General features: G+C 42.1%; 1 protein-coding gene across 1 annotated transcript in view; it reads right to left on the bottom strand.

Annotated features, from left to right (window-relative positions):
* The window catches only part of sing (MARVEL domain-containing protein sing), a 45,256-nt gene extending 18,949 nt beyond the window's left edge, over positions 1-26,307 (bottom strand). The window contains exons 1-2 of the mRNA XM_067156952.2: positions 26,170-26,307; positions 23,615-23,797 (exon numbers count right to left, since the gene is read on the bottom strand). Coding sequence (XP_067013053.2) covers positions 23,615-23,797; positions 26,170-26,307 — 321 coding nt within the window. The remainder of the gene's footprint in view (positions 1-23,614; positions 23,798-26,169) is intronic.
* Between the last annotated feature and the right edge of the window lie 293 nt (positions 26,308-26,600).

Raw genomic sequence — 26,600 nt, 5'->3', positions numbered from 1 at the left:
AAGAAAACAGTCGATGAGCTAGGACTGAAATCTTTTGCTGAAGAGATGGCGAGTTATGTTTTGTTTGGTGGAAGTCAGACATCACAAGTGGTTCAGAATTGAGATGCAGAAAAGTTTTAGCTGTGAAGTCGAACTTAGAGATCGGTCAAGAATGTGTCAATCCATTCCTCACAATTCCAGATGCCCCACTTCAATGAATGAACTGAGACTGATCAGTGGTATTGCTAACAACTTATGGGGATTCACTAGTACGTTAACATTTTCGCTTGTGGTATTCTCACAGCCATTGAGACTGAACTGGGCTAGAAACTTGATTATCTGAGACAATGTCCCCCTGTGGGTAGGGGCAGTAGAATAACATCCATGGTAACCGCTGCCTGTCCTATGAGGCGACTAAAAGGGCCCCAGGGGCTATTAACTTTGAAGCGTGGGTTGGCGACCACGGGGACCTTAGCTGAGTCCCGGCATTGCTTCCACTTACTTGTGCCTGGCTGCTAACTTTCACCTCCTGTTCTTTTCCGACACCTCCCCCTTGTGGGTGGGGGCGGTAGAATAACACCCACGGTATCCCCTGCCTGTCGTAAGAGGCGACTGAAAGGGGCCCCAGGGGCTCTGATCTTTGGAGCGTGGGTTGGCGACCACGAGGCCCTTAGCTGAGTCCCGGCATTGCTTCCACTTACTTGTGCCAGGCTCCTCACTTTCATCTATCCTATCCGACCTCTCTTGGTCAACTCTTGTTCTTTTCCGACCCCGACGCTATTAGATTTGCGAGGGCTAGAGAGTCTCATTTTCACGCCCTTCGTGGCCCTTGTCTTTCTTTGGCCGATATCTTCATTTTTCGAAGTGTCGGGTCCCTTCCATTTTTCTCTCTGATTAATTTTATAGAGAGGATGATTGCCTAGTTGTACTTCCTCTTAAAACAATAATCACCACCACCATCTGAGACAATGCTTGCTGGAAATCAACGAGAAGCAAATATACGGTTTAGCAACAAAATTGTGGAGATACTTGTTGGTCTATGTCGTAAAATTTTCACTTCTGCCCATTTCGATTTGGCGTCCACAAAAATCAGGAAGTTGTTTCAAAAGATCCTGCATAATCAATATGCACTCTCTCCCAGTTCTCTTCTGGTTCGTCGCATGGATACCCTGGTGATTTTGGTGGATTTGCTCTTGTCAATGCACATGTTTGACATTCTTTTACTAGGTGTTCAATGTCTCAATCAAATCCAGGCCAATATACGTAGTGAGGGGTTAGCTCTTTCATCTTCATGATGCCCAAATGAGTTTCGTGAAGTTTATTTAAAACCTGATATTTTAGTCTGGACGGATAACAACTCTATCTCGTCTAAACAGCACACCCTCATTCAGAGTATGTCGTAAGAGGCGACTAAAAGGGGCCTCAGGAGCTCTGAACTTTGGAGCTGGGTTGGCGACCACGGGCCCCTCAGCTGAGTCCTGGCATTGCTTCCACTTACTTGTAGCAGGCTCCTCACTTTCGTCTATCCTATCCGACCTTCCTTGGTCAACTTTTGTTCTTTTCATACCCCGACGGTATTACGTATGGAGGCCTAGGGAGTCTTTCATTTTCATGCCCTTCGTGGCCCTTGTTTTCCTTTGGCCGATACCTTCATTTTTCGAAGTGTCGGACCCCTTCCAGTTTTTCTCTCTGATTAGTGTTAGCCTGTATAGAGGATGGTTGCCTAGTTGTACTTCCTCTTAAAACAATAATCACCACCATCACTCCCTCGGACTCAGCGAGGGATTCCACCTCTACCGCCTCAAGGGCAGTGTCCTGGAGCTTCAGATTCTGGGTCTGGGATACAACTGGGAAGGATGACCAGTCGCCCAGGCGGCCTCACCTCCTATGCTGAATAGGGGCCTTGCGGGGGGATGGGAAGATTCGAAGGGATACATAAGGAAGAGGGAAGGAAGCGGCTGTGGTCTTACAAAGTTAGGTACCATCCAGGCATTTGCCAGAAAACCACTTCCAGGATGAGTGAGGTGGGAATCGAAAACCACCTCTAAACATTTGACCTCCCAAAGCTGAGTGGACCCCGTTCCAGCCCTCGTACCACTTTTCAAATTTCGTGGCAGAGCCGGGAATCGGGGGTGGCAGATAATCACACTAACCACTACACCACAGAGGCGGACTAGTTAAATTTCATGTAATATTTTTTATTAAGTTTACTAGTATTTGTATTTTCGCATTTCTTTCCTTGTGTATTAAAATTAGTATTTTTTTTTCAAATCTGTAGGCCTACTATGTAGGCAATTCATTTTTTCTTTCTTTCTTCTTTGTGCGTATATATTCATATTTTTGTCTTACATATTAGTGTTATTTGTAGTTCTTAGTATTTTAAGTGTATCAGTGTCATTGTATTGATAAGTAATATTAATATGTGTGTGGTTAAGTATAAGAAAAGGCCAGGAGCCCTAACTTCACCACAGAAAATAAAGGCTTTATCTATCTAAAAATCTTCTCAAATGCATAGAGATTTCATTAAAGAAAATGTCCTCAAAAAACACCTGGTCGTCTACACTTATAGAATTAACAACAATTCATTGATTCATTCATTCATTCATTCATTCACATTCATTCTCTCTTCAACGTGCACGTTGTTTGGGAGGGCATTCCTGCTCTCTGCAGTCGAAGAGACTGTCTACTAATGTATGAACACGACTGCAAACAAAGAGGCAGTAAAGGTTTATAGGCATACCAAGCGAGCAATTAAGATCTCTAACTCGCCTACCACGAACAAAGAGAACGACCAGCAGCCAGCATGCCGAGCAAATATCCCTTCGTACTGAAATACTGGTCAATGTATTATTCCAGAGATATATCGCATGCGACGGCATGTTGCCGCTATTTGTCATGTGTCGTTTAAATGGAGGATGGTTGCCCAGCTTGTAACGTTCCAGACGTTACAGTGTAATTATGTTAATTTTATTATGTGTAATTAATTCAGGAATTTAACGTCATGATATTTATTTTGGTATGTAATTGTATTATAATTCATGTTTAATCATTTGCTCACTATCATTTCATTAATTTGTAACTACGACTTGTAAACGAGGGCTGAATATCCTAATATTCACTTAGATTCTTGCGACAGTTGGTTAAAATTAACTTGCAGTAAATTTCCTCTATCTTGCCACATCACCGAGGAGGAAGGGAGGACAAATTTAAACATCAAGTTCTGAGAAAAGCGAGCACGTGTTCACGCGTCCTAACGTAAGCTACCGTATTTCGACCAGAATTATTCGAACTGATCAACGCCTATATTTTCAAAGGAGCGTCATGTTGCCATGGATACTGATTGAAAGGACGAATAGAAGAACAGTTGATATCTTGTGTGGAACCCATCTACTCTAAAATCTAGAGTGGGAAGAGAAGTGTCATCTGATTGGACCACGTGTAGCGGCCTGTAATTAGCGCGAGAGAAAGTTATAAAAGGGCGTGTTGGAGCTCCTGGAGGGTCTCTCTACAACGTCTTATTCGCTTCTGCGAGTCTCTCTACATTATTCTACGATCTTCTACGAGGCTTCTACTTGATTTTCTACTTGATTCTGCGTCTCGATACTTAAAAATTCTGAATGAGGGGTGTAGAGCCACTCTTATCAGGAAGTACGTACAGCACGGCTATAAGACCGGTTTGAACCAGTCTAAGTCAATAGATAGTTTTAATATAGATAGAAATGAAACTTCAGAGAACATTATCAGTAAAGTTGGAAGGATTCTTAATTGAGTATCCTCTCCATATAACCCAAGGTGGTTCTTCTAACTGTGACATAGGGCTTATCTCCAATCTATGGGATAAAGCATAATAGGGAGTGTTAGTTTTGAAGTCATCTTCCAATTAGTGGTGGGTGCAATTGGCAAGGCAGGAATGGTACTGAGCTGCAGATGAAGAGATATCAAAGACGGACGGTGATGTTCCCGCTACAAGGAGGGAAGCTTTCCAAGGACCAGCAGAACAAGACGACATGGTGAGCAAGCGAGTTAAAGATATTGCAAGTTTTCGCGAAGTAGAGTCATTCAATTTTTTGTTAAATTCATTTTCTATGTTAAATTCAGTTCTCGTTAAACCGTCGTCATTCATCAAATATAATAAATAGTATTTTTCTAGTTTACTTTAATCAATTTGCCTTAATTAGCCTTTTGATTTCTAATTCTCCTGCTTAATGATTAGTGTACTATCACCTCACCCCTGTGATAAGAGTCTGTCCAAGCTTGATTATAAATTTTATCTTTAAGTCCTCAACTTAAAGATTGGCGCCCTTTGCTTGCTTGGTTGCATTTCTCATTTGATGATTGTTCTCCGAGAGGGGAAGTCACATAAATGCCGCTCCAACGTGTGGCGAGAAAATCATTAAGTACGGAGCAGTTAATAACAGTAACAATATCAGAATTCGTATTATGGGCAAAATTTGGATATCCACGTTTCATTAAGAGTGTTTGATTGTGGGAAGGATCATGGCTGATCAGACGAAAGAGGAGAGGATGTTGCGCAGTGGACGGGCGATAAAAGGCAATAACGTATTGAGTTCAGAGGAAGAGTTGTGTAGTCTAGTAGAGGAAATTGAAGATAGAAGTGTAAGTAGTATGGAGAGTGAAGGCAAGCAGAAAGAAGTCAGTATGGAGTCAGATGATAGTAGGATGGGGGGCGAAGCGGAAGTAAACACTAACAATGAAAGTAATAATAATGATCAGTTAATGGGAATGATGCAGTTAATGTTAAGTAAGATAGAGGACACTAAATCTGAGCTTAAAAGTGAATTGGAACAAATTAAAACAGATGTAGAACAAAATAACACTAAAATTGAGAGTATTAAATATGAACTTAAAGAACAGTTAGAGCAAACTAAAGCTGAATTAAGTAGGGAGATGAGGGAAAATAAGGAGGAAGCGAATCGGAGAATGGACGAACACAGTAGGCAGTTACGCGATCTGGTGTTAAAAAATGAACATTTTAATAAGCGATTAGAGGACCAGGAAAGTGAATATGTACGGCAAGGGAAAAAGGTAGAAGAAAAGTTTGCGGAACAGAGAAGTGAATTCCTGGAATTAATGGGGAAGGAAAACAACTCTACTAGGGAGGAAGTAATGAGGCAGGTCACTAGTATTGATAAGAGAGTTGAGACTCAAAGAGGGGAAATACGGGTATTTAAAGACCACGTCCAACAAGAGATTGACACGGTAAAGCTTAGAATAGAAGATGAGACCCGGGCAAGTGAAGAAAGGTTTGCGATAGCTGAAGAGAATAAGATTGAAATTAGGACATTGAAAGAGAAGCAGGTTAATTTGGAGAGAGAAATTGATAGGAGAGACAAAGATGTAGAATGCCGGATGGAGAAAGCAGAAAATCAGTTAAAACAGGTGCCAAAGGATAAACAGGTTTTCACGGGAAGGCAATGTCTAGGAAATAGCTACATTAGGGAAATTGAACTACCTAAATTTAATGGGAAACAAACGAACCCGCTAGATTTCCTAAAGATGATAGAGAAACGGTTTGAAAAGCGTCTAGAGGAAGGGTCAATGGACTGGGAAGACGTTATGGAAAATATTGACCATGCTTTTGTAGGAGAAACTCGGTCTTGGTTCATGGTATATAGGCAGACGATGACGAACCTGAAAGAATTCAGAAATAAATTTAGAGAGAAATTCTGGAATGAAGCGATACAAGCTCGGGAGAGAGAAAGGGTGGTATTTGAGAGGTACAAACAGCATGAGGGAGTTACTATGACCGAGTACTTCCTGGCACATGTCATGATTTGTCAGAACTTAGATGGTATAACCGAAGGGTCTGATGTAGTAAGACTACTTTTAAGACATTTTCCGGACAGGGTGAGAGAAGCAGCCTGCATGCAAAAAGTTGGAACTATTCAGGAGATGGAGAACCTACTAGGCAGTTTTGATGCGTTAGGTAACCTTAGAAGTAGAGCGGAGAATATTCAGAACTTTAGTCATCACAACGGAATGAGACATAACGGTAGTACACAGAATCACGAAGCTCGCAATCAGTTCAGACCTCAGCAGAACAGCAGGAGAGGAGCAGCTGAATATAGGACAGGAAATTCCCAACGGAGGTCAGAGCAATGTACTAATGAGTCTAACGTCAGTACACAAAGGGAACCTTTAAACTAACGAGAGGCTGTAATGTTAGGTCAGAATTCCAGCCTAGTAAGAAGGTAGCGAAGTGTCTTGCCATGAAAGTGTTACCATATGACCTCGATGTTAGAGACGATTTGTTGTATGAACCCGAGCAGAATAATGGAGATTCAAGTAATAAAGTAGTCAATCCCGTGGTTAAATTGAAAGTTTGGGGGGCGTGGGTTAAAGTTTTAATTGATTCTGGTAGCCAAATATCATGTATTAGTTCTCAGTGGTATGAGTCATTAGTGAAACAGGGTATTCAGTTGGAGGAAATGCCTGTTAAGTCTACTTTCATCATTACGGCTGTTGGAAAGAGGTCTATGCAAATTTGTAAACAAGTAGCTGTCCCGATCTGTATTAATAATTTTATTAGCGTTCAGATATGTTTGGTAATTCCGCATTTAATATTTGATCTTATCTTGGGATCTGACTGGTTAACGTTAAAAGTGACTCAGTTAAATTACAATGATCTAGTGCTAAATTTGAGGTGGAATAATGAGGATATTAAGGTCAAGTTTGAGGAGGAAATTCAGAGGAAAACGGAAGTTAGTACAGTGTGGAGAATGAGAGAGGTTTCTAAAGTTAATGAAGAGGCTAGTGAGGGCCTGAAGTTGTGTCAGTTGTGGATTCATGAGGATAAAATATGTGGCTTGAAAGAAGCCGTAAGTAGAAATGAGTTGAATGAAGTCCAGGAGGACAAGTTATTTGAAGTGTTATGTGAACACGTGGAGATTTTCTCCGAGAAACCTGGTGTTACCCATCTGTATGAACATTCTTTTTCTGTGCTGGATAAGACTCCATTCAGCGGACCGCGATATCCGATACCACACAAATATGCAAAAGCAGTAGAGGATCAAATTCAAGCTATGTTAGCAGACGATGTGATTGAGTTATCAAACAGTCAATATGTTAATCCCTTAATTGTTGTGCCTAAGTCTGATGGATCAATACGTTTGTGTATTGATGGCAGGGAGATGAACCGACGTATTGGTGCTGATCAGTTGAGATCACAAACCATTGAAGAGTTGATACAGAATTTTCAGGGTAAGAGTTGGTTTTCTACGTTAGATCTCAGGAGTAGTTTTTGGCAGATACCTTTAAGATCAGAAGATAGGCCTCTTACTGCTTTCAGCTATAAGCATAGTTTGTACCAATTTAGGCGTGTTCCTTTTGGGACCCGTACGAGTTCGGCAGCTCTTATTCGCGCACTTAGTATTGCCTTGGGAGATGATACTGGAGATTATGCTACTATTTATATCGATGATTTGGTTATAGGATCTAGTACCTTTGAAGAGCACTTGGACCACTTGGAGAGGGTTTTTTCTAAATTAGAGTATGCTGGTTTTATCTGAAACTTGACAAATGTGTTTTCAGTAGACGAGAGGTGACTTTTTTGGGGCACCGTGTATCGGCAATGGGAGTGACGCCTGAGAGCACAAGAATTGAAAAAATATTGAATACTACGACACCTAGAAATATTAAGGAGCTCAGATCGTATATTGGTGTATGTAATTTTTTCAGACGATTTGTAGTGAGATTTGGTAACTTACTAGAGCCATTTAGAGAACTATTGAAAGCTGGCAGTAAGTGGGAATGGACACAAGATCATGATATAGCTTTCCTAAAATTAAAAGAAGGATTCAGGCAGGCGGTTGTTTTGAGATACCCCATGCCCGATAGGAAGTATGTGTTGCTGACGGACGCATCTTACTGTGGTATCGCTGGTGCACTATGTCAAGTAGATGATGATGGTAATTTAGGGATTGTGTCTTTAGCTTCCAGAGGTTTAAGTGCTGCTGAAAAGCGTTATACTATAACGGAACTAGAATTCCTAGCTATCGTATACTCCCTCAGTAAATTTAGGATGTATGTTTTAGGTACCGAATTTGAAATTAGGACGGATCATCATGCTCTTTCTTTTGTATCCAAGTGTAAATTATCATCTAACAGAGTTAGTAGATGGATACTCGCCCTACAAGAGTATGATTTTAAGGTAACTCACATTAAGGGAAAGAATAATGTCCTTGCTGATTTATTGTCACGTGATCCGAAGGTGTGCGAAGAAGGTAGCCTTCTAGAGCCACGTGAGGGCATTATTATATGTACATGTCTGTCTAAGGAAAATGAAACTGCTCTAAATAGACTACGTAACCTATTGGTTGAACAGTCGGTAGACGAAGAATGTCGGGAACCTTTGTCTGTACTTCAGGGAGGAGAGCAGCTTACAGTGTCGCATGGTAGGCACATGTACAAACTGGTTAACGGGTTTCTAGCCAGGAAATGTGGCGAGGATCTCTGGGGGATTTGTGTACCCAAAGCGCTACGTGTGGAATTGATTTGGTTTATCCACAAGGAATTAGGACATTATGGAGCTAATAAAGTTCTGTATGAGATCCGACAGAATTTTATATGGGACAAGATGGGAAGAGATATAAGAAAAATTCTTTCCACTTGCGATCTGTGTCAGCGTAGCAAAGTTCCTAACCGCTATTTAGAAGGACCTCGTCAGGCAGTAATCTCAGAAAGACCTGGTGACTTGGTGTGTACTGATTTATTTGGACCTGTGGTAAAGGGACAGTTCGGCTTCCAATATATTTTAGTCATTATTGATGCTTTCTCGAAATTGGTCAGATTATACGGTATGAGAAAAGCCACTGGAAAATCTTGTAGTCGTATAATCAAAGAGAAGTATATCCCTGAATTAGGTACTCCTCTTAGAATATTATCAGACAGTGGACCGCAATTTATTTCGAGAAAATGGAAGTCCATAATTAGAGAGCTAGGTATTACACAGGTTCATTCATCTATTAGATACCCTCAGGGCAATATGTGTGAGCGCGTTATGAAAGAGTTATCTCGCATGTTTAGATGCTTAGTGTTCGACAAGCATACAGCCTGGGTGGCTCATTTATCCCGCATAGAGACATGGATCAATGCAGTTCAACATGAAAGCACGAGATTGACGCCGTCACAAGTTCATTTTGGTTGTAAGCCTCAGAATGAACTAGTGAGAGTGTTAGGTTTGCCTGAGGAACCACCTCGTAATACTGAATTTTACGTCCGACTGGCACGGGAGAACCTGATTAAATCTGGAGATAAACGTAAAAGGCAACAGAAACGTAAGGTACGGGATAACTTTGAGGTAGGTGATATGGTTTTGGTGAGAGTTCCCATGTTGTCAAACAGTGAGGATAAGGTAACAAAGAAATTTTTTCTTTTATATCAAGGCCCGTATAAAGTACATAGAAAACTTGGACCCAGTGCTTACAAGTTAGCGGATGGCGAGAGCGTAATGAATGGTTCATATAACATTAGTAGTTTAAGGAGATACCTGTCGTGTGAGGTGGCTGAACCGGATTGTGAGATATAGGTCAGTAACTCGGGGAAGTTGCTACTTGTTATGTCAGACTACGAGCGGTATGTGTTTACGTCTCAATTGTGGTGGTATTTCCTAGTTGTGTTTGTAAACAAGGGAGATGTTTTGTGTGTAGCGGTAGATTTACGCTCGTTCATTAACGATAGATCATTTGTTTTACGTATGTGAGGCCATGAAATTTTATATATTTGTTTCTGAGATGTTACATAAGGCTAATTAAAGCTGACGACGGCAAATAATTAATTTTCCCGTATGTGCATTTCTAACTTGCAATAGTTTTACCGTGAGCTTAAATCACGTGTGTATTTGTGTGAAGTGTATTGCATCCTGCTTCAAGATAAGGTTGAAACATTCGAAAGAGTGATAAAAGTGTAAATTGTTTGTATCATATGTTTTCAATTTTTTTTAATGTAAAAGATTGGAAGAGAACGTGTTACTGCTATCTGGCAAAGCATGTCGGAAAGAGGGAGAGTAAAAAGACAAATAGACACTCGGCAGAGTTTGTAATCTGAATTGTATATATTATGTTAGATTCTCTAGGATAATCTTGTTTTTTTACAAAAGTGAAAAGTTGCTCATGATGGGCATAATTTAGCATCTAAACCTCAAGATGAACTGAAATAACAGACAGTCGCAATGGGAAGCAGTCTAAGAGAGATATGGAAAGAGTGAGATATAATTAAGTGTATGAAAATAATGTCGCTCGTTATGGGCAGGTAATAGAGGTATTTCAAGTCAATGTGGGAGTAAGTGTGTGAGTTCTCAACTCATGTAATATTTGTTAAGAACTCATGGGGGCGTATGTAACGTTCCAGACGTTACAGTGTAATTATGTTAATTTTATTATGTGTAATTAATTCAGGAATTTAACGTCATGATATTTATTTTGGTATGTAATTGTATTATAATTCATGTTTAATCATTTGCTCACTATCATTTCATTAATTTGTAACTACGACTTGTAAACGAGGGCTGAATATCCTAATATTCACTTAGATTCTTGCGACAGTTGGTTAAAATTAACTTGCAGTAAATTTCCTCTATCTTGCCACATCACCGAGGAGGAAGGGAGGACAAATTTAAACATCAAGTTCTGAGAAAAGCGAGCACGTGTTCACGCGTCCTAACGTTAGCTACCGTATTTCGACCAGAATTATTCGAACTGATCAACGCCTATATTTTCAAAGGAGCGTCATGTTGCCATGGATACTGATTGAAAGGACGAATAGAAGAACAGTTGATATCTTGTGTGGAACCCATCTACTCTAAAATCTAGAGTGGGGAGAGAAGTGTCATCTGATTGGACCACGTGTAGCGGCCTGTAATTAGCGCGAGAGAAAGTTATAAAAGGGCGTGTTGGAGCTCCTGGAGGGTCTCTCTACAACGTCTTATTCGCTTCTGCGAGTCTCTCTACATTATTCTACGATCTTCTACGAGGCTTCTACTTGATTTTCTACTTGATTCTGCGTCTCGATACTTAGAAATTCTGAATGAGGGGTGTAGAGCCACTCTTATCAGGAAGTACGTACAGCACGGCTATAAGACCGGTTTGAACCAGTCTAAGTCAATAGATAGTTTTAATATAGATAGAAATGAAACTTCAGAGAACATTATCAGTAAAGTTGGAAGGATTCTTAATTGAGTATCCTCTCCATATAACCCAAGGTGGTTCTTCTAACTGTGACATAGGGCTTATCTCCAATCTATGGGATAAAGCATAATAGGGAGTGTTAGTTTTGAAGTCATCTTCCAATTAGTGGTGGGTGCAATTGGCAAGGCAGGAATGGTACTGAGCTGCAGATGAAGAGATATCAAAGACGGACGGTGATGTTCCCGCTACAAGGAGGGAAGCTTTCCAAGGACCAGCAGAACAAGACGACATGGTGAGCAAGCGAGTTAAAGATATTGCAAGTTTTCGCGAAGTAGAGTCATTCAATTTTTTGTTAAATTCATTTTCTATGTTAAATTCAGTTCTCGTTAAACCGTCGTCATTCATCAAATATAATAAATAGTATTTTTCTAGTTTACTTTAATCAATTTGCCTTAATTAGCCTTTTGATTTCTAATTCTCCTGCTTAATGATTAGTGTACTATCACCTCACCCCTGTGATAAGAGTCTGTCCAAGCTTGATTATAAATTTTATCTTTAAGTCCTCAACTTAAAGATTGGCGCCCTTTGCTTGCTTGGTTGCATTTCTCATTTGATGATTGTTCTCCGAGAGGGGAAGTCACAAGCTGTACTTTTTCTTAAAACAATAATCACCACCACCACCACCATACCCGTAGGAAGTGAACCACCAGTCCCCCAGTAGGGACTCTTTGGCCATATAGTTGTGATAGTTTTTACACTGACTGACAGAGCAAATGCAACACCAAGAAGGAGTGGTTCGAAAGGGATGAAAGTTGGGGAAAAAACAGAGACGGCACGGACGAATAATTGATGTTTATTTCAAACCGATATGCAGGTTACACAATGCGCACGGCATCGACTCAGTAGGATGTAGGACCACCGCGAGCGGCGATGCACGCAGAAACACGTCGAGGTACAGAGTCAATAAGAGTGCGGATGGTGTCCTGAGGGATGGTTCTCCATTCTCTGTCAACCATTTGCCACAGTTGGTCGTCCGTACGAGGCTAGGGCAGAGTTTGCAAACGGCGTCCAATGAGATCCCACACGTGTTCGATTGGTGAGAGATCCGGAGAGTACGCTGGCCACGGAAGCATCTGTACACCTCGTAGAGCCTGTTGGGAGATGCGAGCAGTGTGTGGGCGGGCATTATCCTGCTGAAACAGAGCATTGGGCAGCCCCTGAAGGTACGGGAGTGCCACCGGCCGCAGCACATGCTGCACGTAGCGGTGGGCATTTAACGTGCCTTGAATACGCACTAGAGGTGACGTGGAATCATACGCAATAGCGCCCCAAACCATGATGCCGCGTTGTCTAGCGGTAGGGCGCTCCACAGTTACTGCCAGATTTGACCTTTCTCCACGCCGACGCCACACTCGTCTGCGGTGACTATTACTGACAGAACAGAAGCGTGACTCATCGGAGAACACGACGTTCCGCCATTCCCTCATCCAAGTCGCTCTAGCCCGGCACCATGCCAGGCGTGCACGTCTATGCTGTGGAGTCAATGGTAGTCTTCTGAGCGGTCGGCGGGAGTGCAGGCCTCCTTCAACCAATCGACGGGAAATTGTTCTGGTCGATATTGGAACCATGCTGAAGAATGGCGGTTGACGTGGCGTGCGGGGCTGCCACCGCTTGGCGGCGGATGCGCCGATCCTCGCGTGCTGACGTCACTCGGGCTGCGCCTGGACCCCTCGCACGTGCCACATGTCCCTGCGCCAACCATCTTCGCCACAGGCGCTGCACCGTGGACACATCCCTATGGGTATCGGCTGCGATTTGACGAAGCGACCAACCTGCCCTTCTCATCCCGATCACCATACCCCTCGTAAAGTCGTCTGTCTGCTGGAAATGCCTCCGTTGACGGCGGCCTGGCATTCTTAGCTATACACGTGTCCTGTGGCACACGACAACACGTTCTACAATGACTGTCAGCTGAGAAATCACGGTACGAAGTGGGCCATTCGCCAACGCCGTGTCCCATTTATCGTTCGCTACGTGCGCAGCACAGCGGCGCATTTCACATCATGAGCATACCTCAATGACGTCAGTCTACCCTGGAATTGGCATAAAGTTCTGACCACTCCTTCTTGGTGTTGCATTTGCTCTGTCAGTCAGTGTATTTCGGAATGGATTTACTTATTTATTTACTTTTTATAAATTTGATGTGCTATGATTCCCCTGTGAGTTGGGAAGGTGGAATAACACCCACCGTATCTCTGTGAGAGGCGAATAAAAGGGGTCCCAGGGGCTCTGAACTTGGAGCGTGGGTTGGCGACCATGGGACTCTTAGCTGAATCCTAGCATTGCTTCCACTTACTTGTGCCAGCCTCCTTACTTCCATCTATCCTATCCGACCTCCCTTGGTCAACTCTTGTTCGTTTTCGACCCCGACGCGACCGTGTTAGAGCACTCGAGGCCTAGGGAGTCTTTTATTTTCACGCCCTTCGTGGCCCTTGTCTCTCTTTCGCCGATAACTTCATTTTTCGAAGCGTCGGATCCCTTCGTTTTTCTCTCTCTATTATTAGCGTTATATAGAGGATGGTTGCGTAGTTGTACTTCCTCTTAAGACAATAATCACCACCAACACATCCGTAGGGAGTGTACCAACAGTCGAGTTTTCATTTCGGATTTTTTCACAAGGTACCACTTAGTGCTGGGCACCCATCGCACCCACTGGGATTTCACTGAGCTATTCCCTGTTTATTGATTAAAATTGATGTACATTTTGTCGAAAAGGAAGATAGATACTGTATACATTTTTTAAATGGTGAGTACTTACATGAGTTCTTTTAGGGTTTTTTTTTTTGTTTTCACTTTTCAATTTTCTTCGAGAGTTCTTTATTTTATGGTACTTTTTACATTGCCTAGTATAGGTATAGATAATATCTATAACATATTATGTTATACATGAATAGTCACTGGTCGTACTTTATTCGTATTATGGTTGTAGATAAAGGAAAATAAAAAATGACTTTATATCCTAATTCTTAAAGATTAATTAAGTGAGAGGAATTATAGCTTTTAACTAGATTATTACGAGATGCCGTTTCTTGAGGTGAATGTAATTAGTTTATAAAAAGTAATTTATAATATCAACTGATGACAGTATTATCTCCGTACATTTACAAATTATGTTGCGTAGACTGTAATTTATAGAACGGAGCTTTTGCCCAAGCATGTGCCATCTGCAGTGTCGCGACGTTACTTACTTATCCGACTTATTTGTTATCTAGGGGCACAGGCCGGGGTTGGGAATAGATGATTAGCTGGTGATTAAGTAGAAAAGCTGTTCTCAGAGTCAGCACGTTTTCACCCCTACAAATTAAATCATTTACATACAACGAAAGAAGAGGATCCGCTCAAGAGGCGAACATATTGCAGCTGGATCACACAGCATTTGCATGTTGATCGATCCTTCCTTCAGCATGTTGACCAACGGTTTTTCTACACCGTAACTCAGCACGTAGGGCATTCCCTGTTGAAAAAGTGTTCTGACTAGGTGGACAGAAGAAAATTGACGGGGAAACACCTCAGGACGAGCCCATCGTTAGCAATACCATATCTCCACAGTCCCCATGAAGGTCAATCGCAGTCATGTATTGTTAATCACCTTATTGTCCGGCCACCACCACAGCAATGACCAACACGTACAACCACAACGACCACACCACCGCCACTGACTTGAGTCTAACAGCCGCAGCTGCTTACCACTCGGCTGTAATATCTAGTTTCGCAGAACCTGACTCCCAGTCCAGATTTCTTCCCATGACACCAGCTCCGCAATGGGACAACACTAGAGTTCATTTCCGGTTTAAGAGGTTTTTTCCATAGTCTGCTCCTGAGGAAGAACAAGCTCAACAACGCCTTACTTTGGACCTGGAACCTGCACCATCGGCAGACATCACAGATGCACTGCCGCCATCTAGGACGTCATCAATCAACACATTCCTCCCAATTCTACCCCTGCCACCCTCTCTTAGCTCGCACTTTCATCAGAATCCGGCACAAGACGTCTCATCAATCATTCCCGTTTGCTCCAACCTACCCCCTCAGGAACGCATTCATTTCTACCTCCAACCCTGTCCCCGAGTTCCAATCTCCCCACGCCATTTTTTCCACCCTGCTCAGATTGAATATGCGCCGTGAGGATATAGCGGACATCGGGAGAACAGTTGGAGTCGTCATTCAAGTTAATGGGGACACCGTGGCCGCTCAACTCACCACTGCAATAGGAGCTCACCAACTTGGATTAATAACCCCTTTTCTACTAGTCCCACCCCTACCCATCAAAACTCTACCTTCCCCCACCGTTCTACCTCCCTCTCAGCTGTGTAATACGAGATATTGACCCCTCTATTGCAGAAGAAACCATAATATCAGAACTCAGCGTGGAAGGCATTCCAGTCAAGAAGGCATTCTGAATCAAGAACTCCACGGGTTCCACACCTATATGGTGAGAATTCTTCTGCCATCGCTCGAAGATGTGGACCGTGTCTTGGCCAACGGAGTCTCCATACATAGACACCACCATAAAGTGGAACCATTTCACGCCCCATCTCTATAAACCATTCGGTGTGAACGCTGTCTCATCTACAATAAACATACCACCATGAAGTGTACTGCCAAGAATCTTAAATGTGGATATTGCAATCAAGATCATTCTACACCCAGATGTCTCAACACATATCCAACCCCCACCTCCCCAGTGTCATAACTATGCAGGTGATCACGCAGTGTATTCTCGCCGATGCTGTCACCGTCCTGCACCTCCTCAAAATCAACCAAAACTCACAGCCCCTATCAGAACCATTGATCAGCCTACATCACCTAGTCGTTCCCTTTTCAGTCACCTACAGTCGAGGACCTATTTCCCAATGTCACATTTTAATTACTAAATTTCCACCTCCTACAGCAGACCCTTAGATATCACTCACAAGCCGCAGCGAATCAAACATTCAATCCTCACTTTCTAATTACCCATTCTGGCCTAAAGTTGCACTTCAGCTTTACACCATTGGAAACCCTTGTTTGAACACATTCACAGCCCACTCAGCTAAAGCAACTACATCACAGTATCGCACCCTCTCCAGTCTTTGTAATCACCGAATGGACTTGTTAAGCGTAGGTTTGAGAGTTCACCAGGGATATTACATGTCGTTCTTCACACATTTGCCACCCTATCTTGAGAATAGAGCACCTTGGCGAAGGAACGTGTGAAAAATTTCTAATCAGCACTATGTTAAACTTTTGAACTTCATACATGAATGTAATTTTTTTTTTTTAAAGTGATGTTAATCCAAGTAGTGTTCAACTGTAGAACTTTCATATATGTAAATAAAAAAAGAAAAGAAATACAAACAAACACTTATTGTAAATATTAATGAAATGAACTAAAGTTGCAGCCGGCAGAGGATGCGTGGTGTAGGGGTAGCGTGCCTGCCTCTCGCCCGGAGGCCCCGGGTTCGATTCCCGGCCATTCAGGGATTTTTCTCTCGACCTGAGGGTTGATGCGAGCTCCATTCAGCCTACGTGATTAGAATTGAGGAGGTATCTGACGGTGAGATAGCGGCCCCGGTCTCGAAAGCCCAGAATAACGGCCGAGAGGATGCGTCGTGCTGACCACACGACCCCTCGTAAACTGCAGGCCTTCGGGCTGAGCAGCGGTCGCTGGGAAGGCCAAGGCCCTTTCAAGAGCGTTAAGTGCCGTGGGGTTTGGAACTAAAGTTGCATACTCCTTAGCTAAGAGGCCAAACCTATTCCCATCTTCTTCTTCTTCACATCCTTTACCTACCTCCTTCCTCCATCACATTCCCCAACCCAACCGCATCTGTTGGCCAGAGAGAGGGCATAACCGTCTAGGTGACCCGTTCACCCCTTCAGGGTGTGGAATAAAAATCTGTGACAGTCAGTCAGTCAGTCAGTCGGCAGGTTCTGATCAATGACGAATGCCTGTTTTTTCTGAATGGGTTTGCTCATACCCAAAATGTACAATATTTGTTCGAAGAGAACCCAAGCCATACAACCATCAATTACTGTAAGTTATTTTTATAATTTGTCTGAAAGGATCATCTAATTTGCAGACAATATGGGATGCGACAAGGACAAAATGTTCTGCGGTTGTAAAGATGCTGTAACCTTGTTCATTAAATTTTTCCACAGAAGATAATACATATTATTTTGCCTATGTTTGTCATTTCTATATCATAAACTAATTGTAGCATTGTTGTTTACCATGACCTGTTTCACAATTAAATAATTAAATATAAACAAAATATGTGAGTCGTATTTTTTCTTTCCATTTGTGAACTGACTTGTGTGTCAATACTCTACACGCCTGTACACAAAATTTCGTGACCTTTGTTAGTGGTTCGGTTGCAGTCTTTAGTTAAATATTTCTGTGTCATGGCAGGCCTCCTAATGCCTCGACGCCTTCTTTCATTGTCTTGTATCTGACGCGTAGGATTTAAAGTCTTTGTGAAGAACGTGTCATTGAATAGCGCTTAGAAGTGAAAACTTCTTAATAGTGGACACTCTTAGGGATTTGCAAAAGGTCCGTTGATAAGACGTGTGCGGTATTCGGAAAAAGTAACATGAAAATAGGAACATATTTTTCCACATGAACACTCATAGCTGTAGTCCAAGAAAGAAACATGTTCCATCAATGAAACTAAGTTGAATAATATGCCTAATATCGTCAATACTTCATCTTAAAACAATAATCACCACCATCAGTCATCAGTGATCTGCATTTAGGGCTGTCGCATAGGTGGCAGATTACCTGTATGTTATTATATTACAGTCTTTTGTTAAATAATGCCATCGGGCGAGTTGGCCGTGCTGTTAGAGGCGCGCGGCTGTGAGCTTGCATCCGGGAGATAGTGGGTTCAAATCCCACTGTTGGCAGCCCTGAAGATGGTTTTCCGTGGTTTCCCATTTTCGCATCAGGTAAATGCTGGGACTGAACCTTAATTAAGGCCACGACCGCTTCCTTCCAACTCCTAGGCCTTTCCTACCCCATCGCCGCCATAAAACCTATCTGTGTCGGTGCGACGTAAAGCCACTAGCAAAAATAAATAAATAAATAAATAAATAAATAAATAAATAAATAAATAAATAAATAAATAAATAAATAAATAAATAAATAAATAAATAAATAAATAAATAATGCCAACGGCATTAGCCGTGTTGAAACACCGGATCCCGTGAGATCTCGGAAGTTAATCAACAATGGGCGTGGTCAGGATTTGGATGGCTTGCCACGCGCTGTTGGTGGGGGATAAGGGATGGAGGAGCGGAAAGGAGCTGGCCACCGTACGAGGTTCGGACCTGTCTTCTGGCAGAATACACCCGTAGCTTGTTAAATCATTTCAACGAAGCTGAAAATTTATCAAACATGTCCCTTGCTAAATTATTCCAATCTCTAATTCCTCTTTCTATAGACAATTATTTACCTCAGTATTTCCTCTTCAATTCCTACTTTATCTTTCTTTTATGATCCTTCCTACTTTAAAAGCTCCACTGAAACTTATTCCACCCCATCTCTTCGCTGACAGCTCGGAACATACCGCTTAGTCGAGCAACTCGTCTCCTTGCTCCCAAGACTTCCCAGTCCAAAGTTTGCAACATTTTCATAATACTCCTCTTTTGTCGGAAATCACCCAGAACAAATCGATCTCTTCTAGTTCTCGTATCAAGTTATCCTGGTCAGAATCCTATACACTAACCTCCTGTGGGTGGTGTCGGTAGAATAACATTGACGGTGACGGTATCGTAAGAGGTGACTAAAAGAGGCCCCAGGGGCTCTGAAATTGGAAGCCTGGGTTGGCGACCACAGGGCCCTTGCTTCCACTTACTTGTGCCAGAATCCTCACTTTCATCTATCCTATCCGACCTCCCTTGGTCAACTCTTGTTCTTTTCCGACTCCGACGGTATTAGGTTGGTCCCCCTGTGGGCGGGGGTGGTAGAATAACACCCATGGTATCCCCTGTCTACCGTAAAAGGCGACTAAAAGGGGTCCCAGACGCCCTCAACTTGGGGAGAGTGCGTTCGCGCCCACGGGGCTCTATCCTGAGTCCTCTCATTGTTTCCACTTAGTTGTACCAGTCACGTTACTTTTATCTATCCTATCCGACCTCCCTTGGTCAACTCTTGTTCTTTTCCGACCCCGACGGTATTAGGGCATTCGACCCTAGGGCGTCTTTGATTTTCACACCCCTCGTGACCCTTGTCTTTCTTTGGCTGTTACCTTCTTTTCTCGAAGTGTCAGATCCCTTCATTTTTTTTATTAGTGTTATATAGAGGATGGTTGCCCAATTGTACTTCCTCTTAAAACAATAATCACGACCACCACTTACGTTAGAGATATAACTTTGGACGAAAAGTTAATATACTATTCTTTGGTCGAAAATTCATCGACTCAGTGCCGCGAGACATTACATTATTTGGATTAGTAAAGGATTGGACGAATTTATCTTGTAGATATATTTTAAAATTTGACGAAATGTCTCTACATCAAACGTCTGAACACCTTCCTAGGCATTCCCTTCCGGTTTCTGCTACATCATTCCTGCCAAGCATTGTAATAATAATAATAATAATAATAATAATAATAATAATAATAATAATAATAATAATAATAATAATAATAATAATAATAATAACAATAATAATAATAATGTTATTTGCTTTACGTTCCACTAACTACTTTTTTAAGGTCTTCGGAGACGCCGAGGTGCCGGAATTTAGTCCCGCAGGAGTTCTTTTACGTGCCAGTAAATCTACCGACACGGGGCTGTCGTATCTGAGCACCTTCAAATATCACCGGACTGAGCCAGGATCGAACCTGCCAAGTTGGGGTTAGAAGGCCAGCGCCTTAGCCGTCTGAGCCACACAGCCCGGCGCCAAGCATTCTTCTTCTTCTTCTTCTTCTTCTTCTTCTTCTTCTTCTTCTTATTCTGTGTTGCCATATACCCTTTGCCTCATAGTGTGGTTCAGGATTTGTTTTGCTCGCTAAATCCTCCCCCTAGTTGCTACCATTTAAAGTCAGCCGCAGGCGACAGGGTGGAAGTAGGAGAGGGTCGCATTTACACAGAAGGGGTGAGAGGAGGCTCATTCATTGTTCGTCGAGGGGTTGCTTCGGATGGCAGGGGATAACTACCCTACGTCCACATCGTCTCATGTTGCAATATTTAGCTTGGAGTTGGAATACACTCTTGTGTTATAATGTTTGTAAGAGAGTTGGAACGTACAATATAGCCGTGTACACAGGAAATTGAAAATATTCGTATTTAAAGGCAGTTCGTTAATTCTTAAAAATTAATGGCAAACTAATAAAATTCAGTTGTCTTAACGAGGATACGCGCAGTACTCGAGGACAATAATTAAGAAAATCGAGTAAGGAAAGCTGATGTTTTAATGGAAAGTATCTTCCGTCGACGGAAATACTGACTGAATCGGTAGATACTAAAAGAAATATATAAAATTTACTTAAGCTCACTTTCGTTGTCTGGTTGGGTAGTTAAAAATGTTTTACGCTATAAGGACCTCAGTCAGAGCGTGGTAGAAACAGCCCCCTGTGGGTGAGGGAGGTAGAAAACCACTCACGGTATCCTCTGCCTGTCGTAAGAGGAGACTAAAAGGGGCTCCAAGGTAGCTTAATTGGGAGCGTGGGTTGGCGACCACAGGGCCCTTAGCTGAGTCCTCCCTCTGTGGGTGGGGGCGGTAGAATAACACCCACGGTATCCTCTGCCTGTCGTAAGAGGCGACTAAAAGGGGTCCCAGGGGCTCTGAACTTTGGAGCGTGGGTTGGCAACCACGGAGTCCTCAGCTGAGTCCTGGCAATGCTTCCACTTACTTGTGCCAGGCTCCTCGCTTTCATTTATCCTATCTGAACTCCCTTGGTCAACTCTTGTTCTTTTCCGACCCCGACGCTATTAGGTTTGCGAGGGCTAGGGAGTCTTTCATTTTCACGCCCTTCGTGGCCCTTGTCTTTCTTTGGCCGATACCTTCATTTTTCGAAGTGTCGGATTCCTTCCATTTTTCTCTCTGATAAGTGTTTCCAAATGAGAACTAGTATTCACAAAACTGCTTTTCCGTATCATATCTGTAGTTAATACAAGTGGAATACTCTGCCTCTTCTACCAAGATTGCCCAGGAATTGTTTTCCTTCAGTTTGTCAGAAAGTCTGGCATATATTAAGTTGAACTTTGGAATTATATCGAGTGCACTTACTCGTTTAGAAGCTGCTATAGCTTAAAAATTCATGCAGGTAAAGAAAATGTGAGACATGTTGAACTTTCAGCACAACAATCACATGGAATAGTTGGCGTCAGTATAAAATGGAAACTTGAAAATGTGCTTAATCGAAGTTACGCTTTTCGCCGTGTGTGCAAGATAAATGATTTTCTTAGAGGAGAAGTTACCAGTACAATTCAAGATGAGTGCATACTCGACAGCAGTGATTTAATTTTGTCTTGTGATATAGAAAGGAGCTTATCTTCTTACAAGATTATGTTAAGTGATAAACGGAGGTCTTTCGCACCTGATGATTTAAAGATGAATCTTGTCATACACTTCAACACCACCCGCGGAAAAGAATGAAAAAGTTATGTGAGTTCGCACTATTTACCCTGCCGCTCTACCATAATGCATCGAAGGACATCTACTTAATATGTTTCGTGGTGCTCAATTTAAACTTTAACGCATTTGAGTAATATTAATGTAATCTGGGCTAAAACGTTCCAAAATATTTTTTAAAAAAATAGATTGATTTCTAGTTTTCTCGTATTTCAAACCAACAATGAAGGGTGCAAACATGTTTTGACTTTTGAAATGTTGTGTGATCTGATAATCTTAGTGAACTTAGTACTTTATAGGTATGTATTCACAAATGTTTGATAAGTAAATCGAGGACAATAGACTGTGAATAACTGCTGAACATGTATATTCAGAAAATTAATATGAAAGTAAGAATAAACAATTTAGTTAACAAATATGTATCAAAGGAATTGCCGTTTTGATTTATAACTTATTTTAAAATGGCCATATTTAGATTAATCATTTTCGGGTCATATTTTGCAATTTTTACGTCATATTTCGTCGCTTTCGAGGTCATATTTGCTTGCTTATTTGGGCTATTTTTAGGTCTTATACATCCGAGCCCTACTCATCTCATTCCACTCCAACTCACCACTGACAGCTCGAAACATACCACATAGTCCAGCATCTCGTCTCCTTCCTCCTAAGTCTTCCCAGCCCAAAGTTTGTAACATTTTAGTAACACAACTCCTTTGTCGGAAATCATCCAGAACAAATCGTACTGCTTTCCTTTCCTTTGAATATTTTTCCAATTCTCGTATCAAGTAATCCTGTTGAGGGTTCCCTACACTGGAGCCATACTCCAACTGCGGTCTTACCAGAGACGTACACGCCCTCTCCTTTACTTCCTTACCAGTTACCACAACCCCTAAATAATCTCGTAACTATGTGAAGATTCCGCCTCTGTGGTGTAGTGGTTAGTGTGATTAGCTGCCACCTGCGGAGGCCCGGGTTCGATTCCCGGCTCTGCCACGAAAATTGAAAAGTGGTACGAGGGCTGGAACGGGATCCATTCAGCCTCGGGAGGTCAACTGAGTAGAGGTGGGTTCGATTCCCACCTCAGCCATCCTCGAAGTGGTTTTGCGTGGTTTCCCACTTCTCCTCCAGGCAAATGCCGGGATGGTACCTAACTTAAGGCCACGGCCGCTTCCTTCCCTCTTCCTTGTCTATCCCTTCCAATCTTCCCATCCCCCCGCAAGGGCCCTGTTCAGCATAGCAGGTGAGGCCGCCTGGGCGAGGTACTGGTCATCCTCCCCAGTTGTATCCCCGACCCAAAGTCTGAAGCTCCAGGACACTGCCCTTGAGGCGGTAGAGGTGGGATCCCTCGCTGTCCAAGGGAAAAACCAACCCCAGAGGGTAAACAGGTTAAGAAAGAACTATGTGAAGAGATCTGTAACCTTTCTCAACAACCTCGTTAATATGATGATCACAATGAAGATTATTCCTTATATTAACACCTAGGTGGTTACGGTGTTCCCCATGAGGTACTATCACCCCATCAACACAATAATTAAAATTGAGAAGAATTTTCCTCTTGGTGAAACTTACAACTTGACTTTTCATCCCAATTTCATACCAACGACAGACAGGGGATACCGTGGGTGTAATTTTACCGCCATCACCTACAAGAGTTTAAGAGTTTCTATCAACGATAGACCTATTTATAACTTACAAGACAATTTGTATTATTGTTGTTGTTTCATTTTAGGGATTGGGAAGATGGCATATGAAGTCTGTCTGTGGAGGCTGCACTGGTTAGTGCGCTAGTTTACTTACCGGTGCTGCAAAAAAAAAAAAACACAAACAAACAAACAAACAAAATATCACATCAGATGAACCGTGCTGAAATACTCACGAAGAGCGAGGACCGGATCAGTCGGAATGAGTTCTCGGAGAGGACGTAGCACGCTAGCAGGAGAGACGTCGTCATGAGGCACGACGACACAGTGGTGAGGAAACTGACGAAGGACGCTCCCAGACGACCGGAGTCGATGAGGCCGAAGTTGATGAGTAGACTCTGACAGAGAGCCCCTGCTACCTGAGGAACCATCAATGATATTATTAATAAGCCTGTTCAGAATACAAACAGTATTATTTTATCGCTATAGAACAGGCCAGCACAAGTTGATTGCCTTGGAGAACCAAACCCAAATCCGACCAGCAGATCAGATCACTTCGGACCTTGAGTTCTAGACTAGTCCACTGTAGCTATGTATTTGTTAGTAGCTTCATAATAAATACTAATATTAATATTTTAGAGGGCTCCTATTTAAGTTATAAACAAAATGATATAAAATAGATGTTTTTGTTTGAGTCATCAGTCCATAGACTGGTTTGATGCAGCGCTCCATGCTACCCTATTGTGCTAATCATTTCATTTCTACATAACTACTACATCGTACATCTGCTCTAATCTGCTTGTCATATTCATACCTTGGTCTACCCGTACCGTTCTTACCGCCTACACTCCCCTCAAAAACCAACTGAACAAGTCCAAGGTGTTCTATCATTCTATCTCTTCAAAAAAAAAAAAAAAAAAAAAGAGGAGCCCCATGGCGCAACAGCCCCGAAGGGCCATGGCCTACCAAGCGACCGCTGCTCAACCCGAAGGCCTGCAGATTACGAGGTGTCGTGTGATCAGCACGACGAATCCTCTCGGCCGTTTTTCTTGGCTTTCTAGAACGGGGCGGCCTTCTCACCGTCAGATAGCTCCTAACTTGTAATCAAGTAGGCTGAGTGGACCTGGAACCAGCCCTGATCTGGCCGGGAATCGAACCCGGACACCTGTGACCAAAGGCCAGCACGCTAACCACTTAGCAATGGAATAAGGAGGAACTGTTGATGCGTAGGATCATCAAGATAGCGAAGTATACCGGTGAATATTCTAAACAAAGAAAGAAAAAGACCAACTGACTCTGTAAGTTCCGTGAAGTTTGGTCAGTGACTGAAAAAACAAAACAAACAATAAACCAACAGATAAATGAGAGGAAATAAGATATTTAATTTATGCGATTGCTGGTGCGCCTACTTCGTCAGCTGAGAAAAAAAATGGTCATAATGTGAGGAAAGGAAGCCTTTAGAAAGATAAAAGAGCTATAAACTGGAAAAAAAAAAAAAAAAAAAAAAAGGTCAACCTAACACTAAGGAAACTTTTCGCTAAATGTTTCGTCTTGGAGTACAGTTCTATATGGATCTGAAACGTGGACTCTCCGAAAGAAAGAAAGAAAGAAAGAAAGAAAGAAAGAAAGAAAGAAATTACTAGGAAGCTTTGAATTAAATGATGCTGCGAATCGAGAAGAAGAAAAACATCGAAGTGCTGAGAAGGGTGAAGGAAGAACGAATCTTCATCGAGGCAATATGGAAAAGGGAGAAAGCTTGATGGACACATTTCGTGGAAAGATTGTCTACAAAAGGGAATAATGAGAGGAAAGATTTTAGGAAGAAGAGGAAGAGGAGAAGAAAATTTGGTATAATGACTGATCTGAAAATGGGAAGGAAGTATAAAGAGGTTAAAAGCTTGCTCAGGGCCGAAAACGCTGTAGGGAACAGTACACTTGTAACCTGTCCATGGACAGATTCACAAGTGATTATACTGAAAGTCAAAGTTCAATCTTTGAGCCTCTAATTTATTGTTAGCACTATTAACCCACTATTAGGCTCACATAATTTGTGATTCCATGTACGTATTTTTCACGGTTTAAAGGTAGAAACTTGACTACTACTAAATTTACCGAGAGGGTTAGCAGCTTGGTGCGAGTTGCGAAGCCATAAGCTAGGTTGCGGGTTCGATCCTACCATCGTGGTTTACCATCTTCATACCAGGCAAATGCTGAGGCTGGACCTTAATAATAATAATAATAATGTATGTTGGGTATTCAGCCCGAAGGCTGGTTTGATCCTCTGCAGCTCCGCCAACAGCTGTCATAAATAGCCTAGGCGTCACTGAAGAGGCGTACTAGGGAAATGAGGAGTGAGGTAGTTTCCCGTTGCTTTCCTCACTGAGCCAGCCGTTGCTATTACATATCAGTCTGCCAAGCCCACTGAAATGCATGCACCAACCAACCCTATGAGCGATATTTTCACACCATTCATAACAGGGACTGGCTGCATAAGGAATGATATTACTAGCATCACTCATACCTCAGTCACTTTCATATTGTCAAAGCCAAGGATGAGACTGAGACAGGTCAATGAAAGCAACAAATTTGATATAACCCATACCAGAAGACATAGTGCACTATAAACACTACATCTCGCCAGCAAGGGCATAATAATAATAATAATAATAATAATAATAATAATAATAATAATAATAATAATAAGTAGTAGTAGTAGTAGTAGTAGTAGTAGTAGTAGTAGTAGTAGTAGTAGTAGTAGTAGTAGTAGTAGTATTTCCCAACTCTGACTTACCACTTCCGCGATCTTCAGTGCCCCTGGTGTGGTTTTGAGAAACTGCAGATGGAGGCAGGTACAACAGCGACAGCAGCAACACTCCACTCCGCCACCGCCGCCAGATCGCGACACTGTCACCATTCTCGGACCACCCATTCGGGACATTCTCAAGTCGCACGGTTTACTTCCTTGAAAAAGAAAATCTTTCAGCGTTTAAGAAACCCTGCGAATTATATTACAATTATTGTAAAATGATAAATAGGGATTTTGATTAGGATAACGCGTGATAAACTGCAAATTAAATTACATTTTATTTATTTATTTATTTATTTATTTATTTATTTATTTATTTATTTATTTATTTATTTATTTATTTATTTATTTATTTATTTATTTATTTATTTATTTATACAATTTCTAATCATTACATTGTGTGCCAAAAGCCTGGA

This window comes from Anabrus simplex, chromosome 13 (assembly GCF_040414725.1).
Source record: "Anabrus simplex isolate iqAnaSimp1 chromosome 13, ASM4041472v1, whole genome shotgun sequence".
Classification (NCBI taxonomy): domain Eukaryota; kingdom Metazoa; phylum Arthropoda; class Insecta; order Orthoptera; family Tettigoniidae; genus Anabrus; species Anabrus simplex.
Note: the sequence above shows the minus strand (reverse complement) of the source record. Positions and strands in the feature narration are given on the sequence as shown.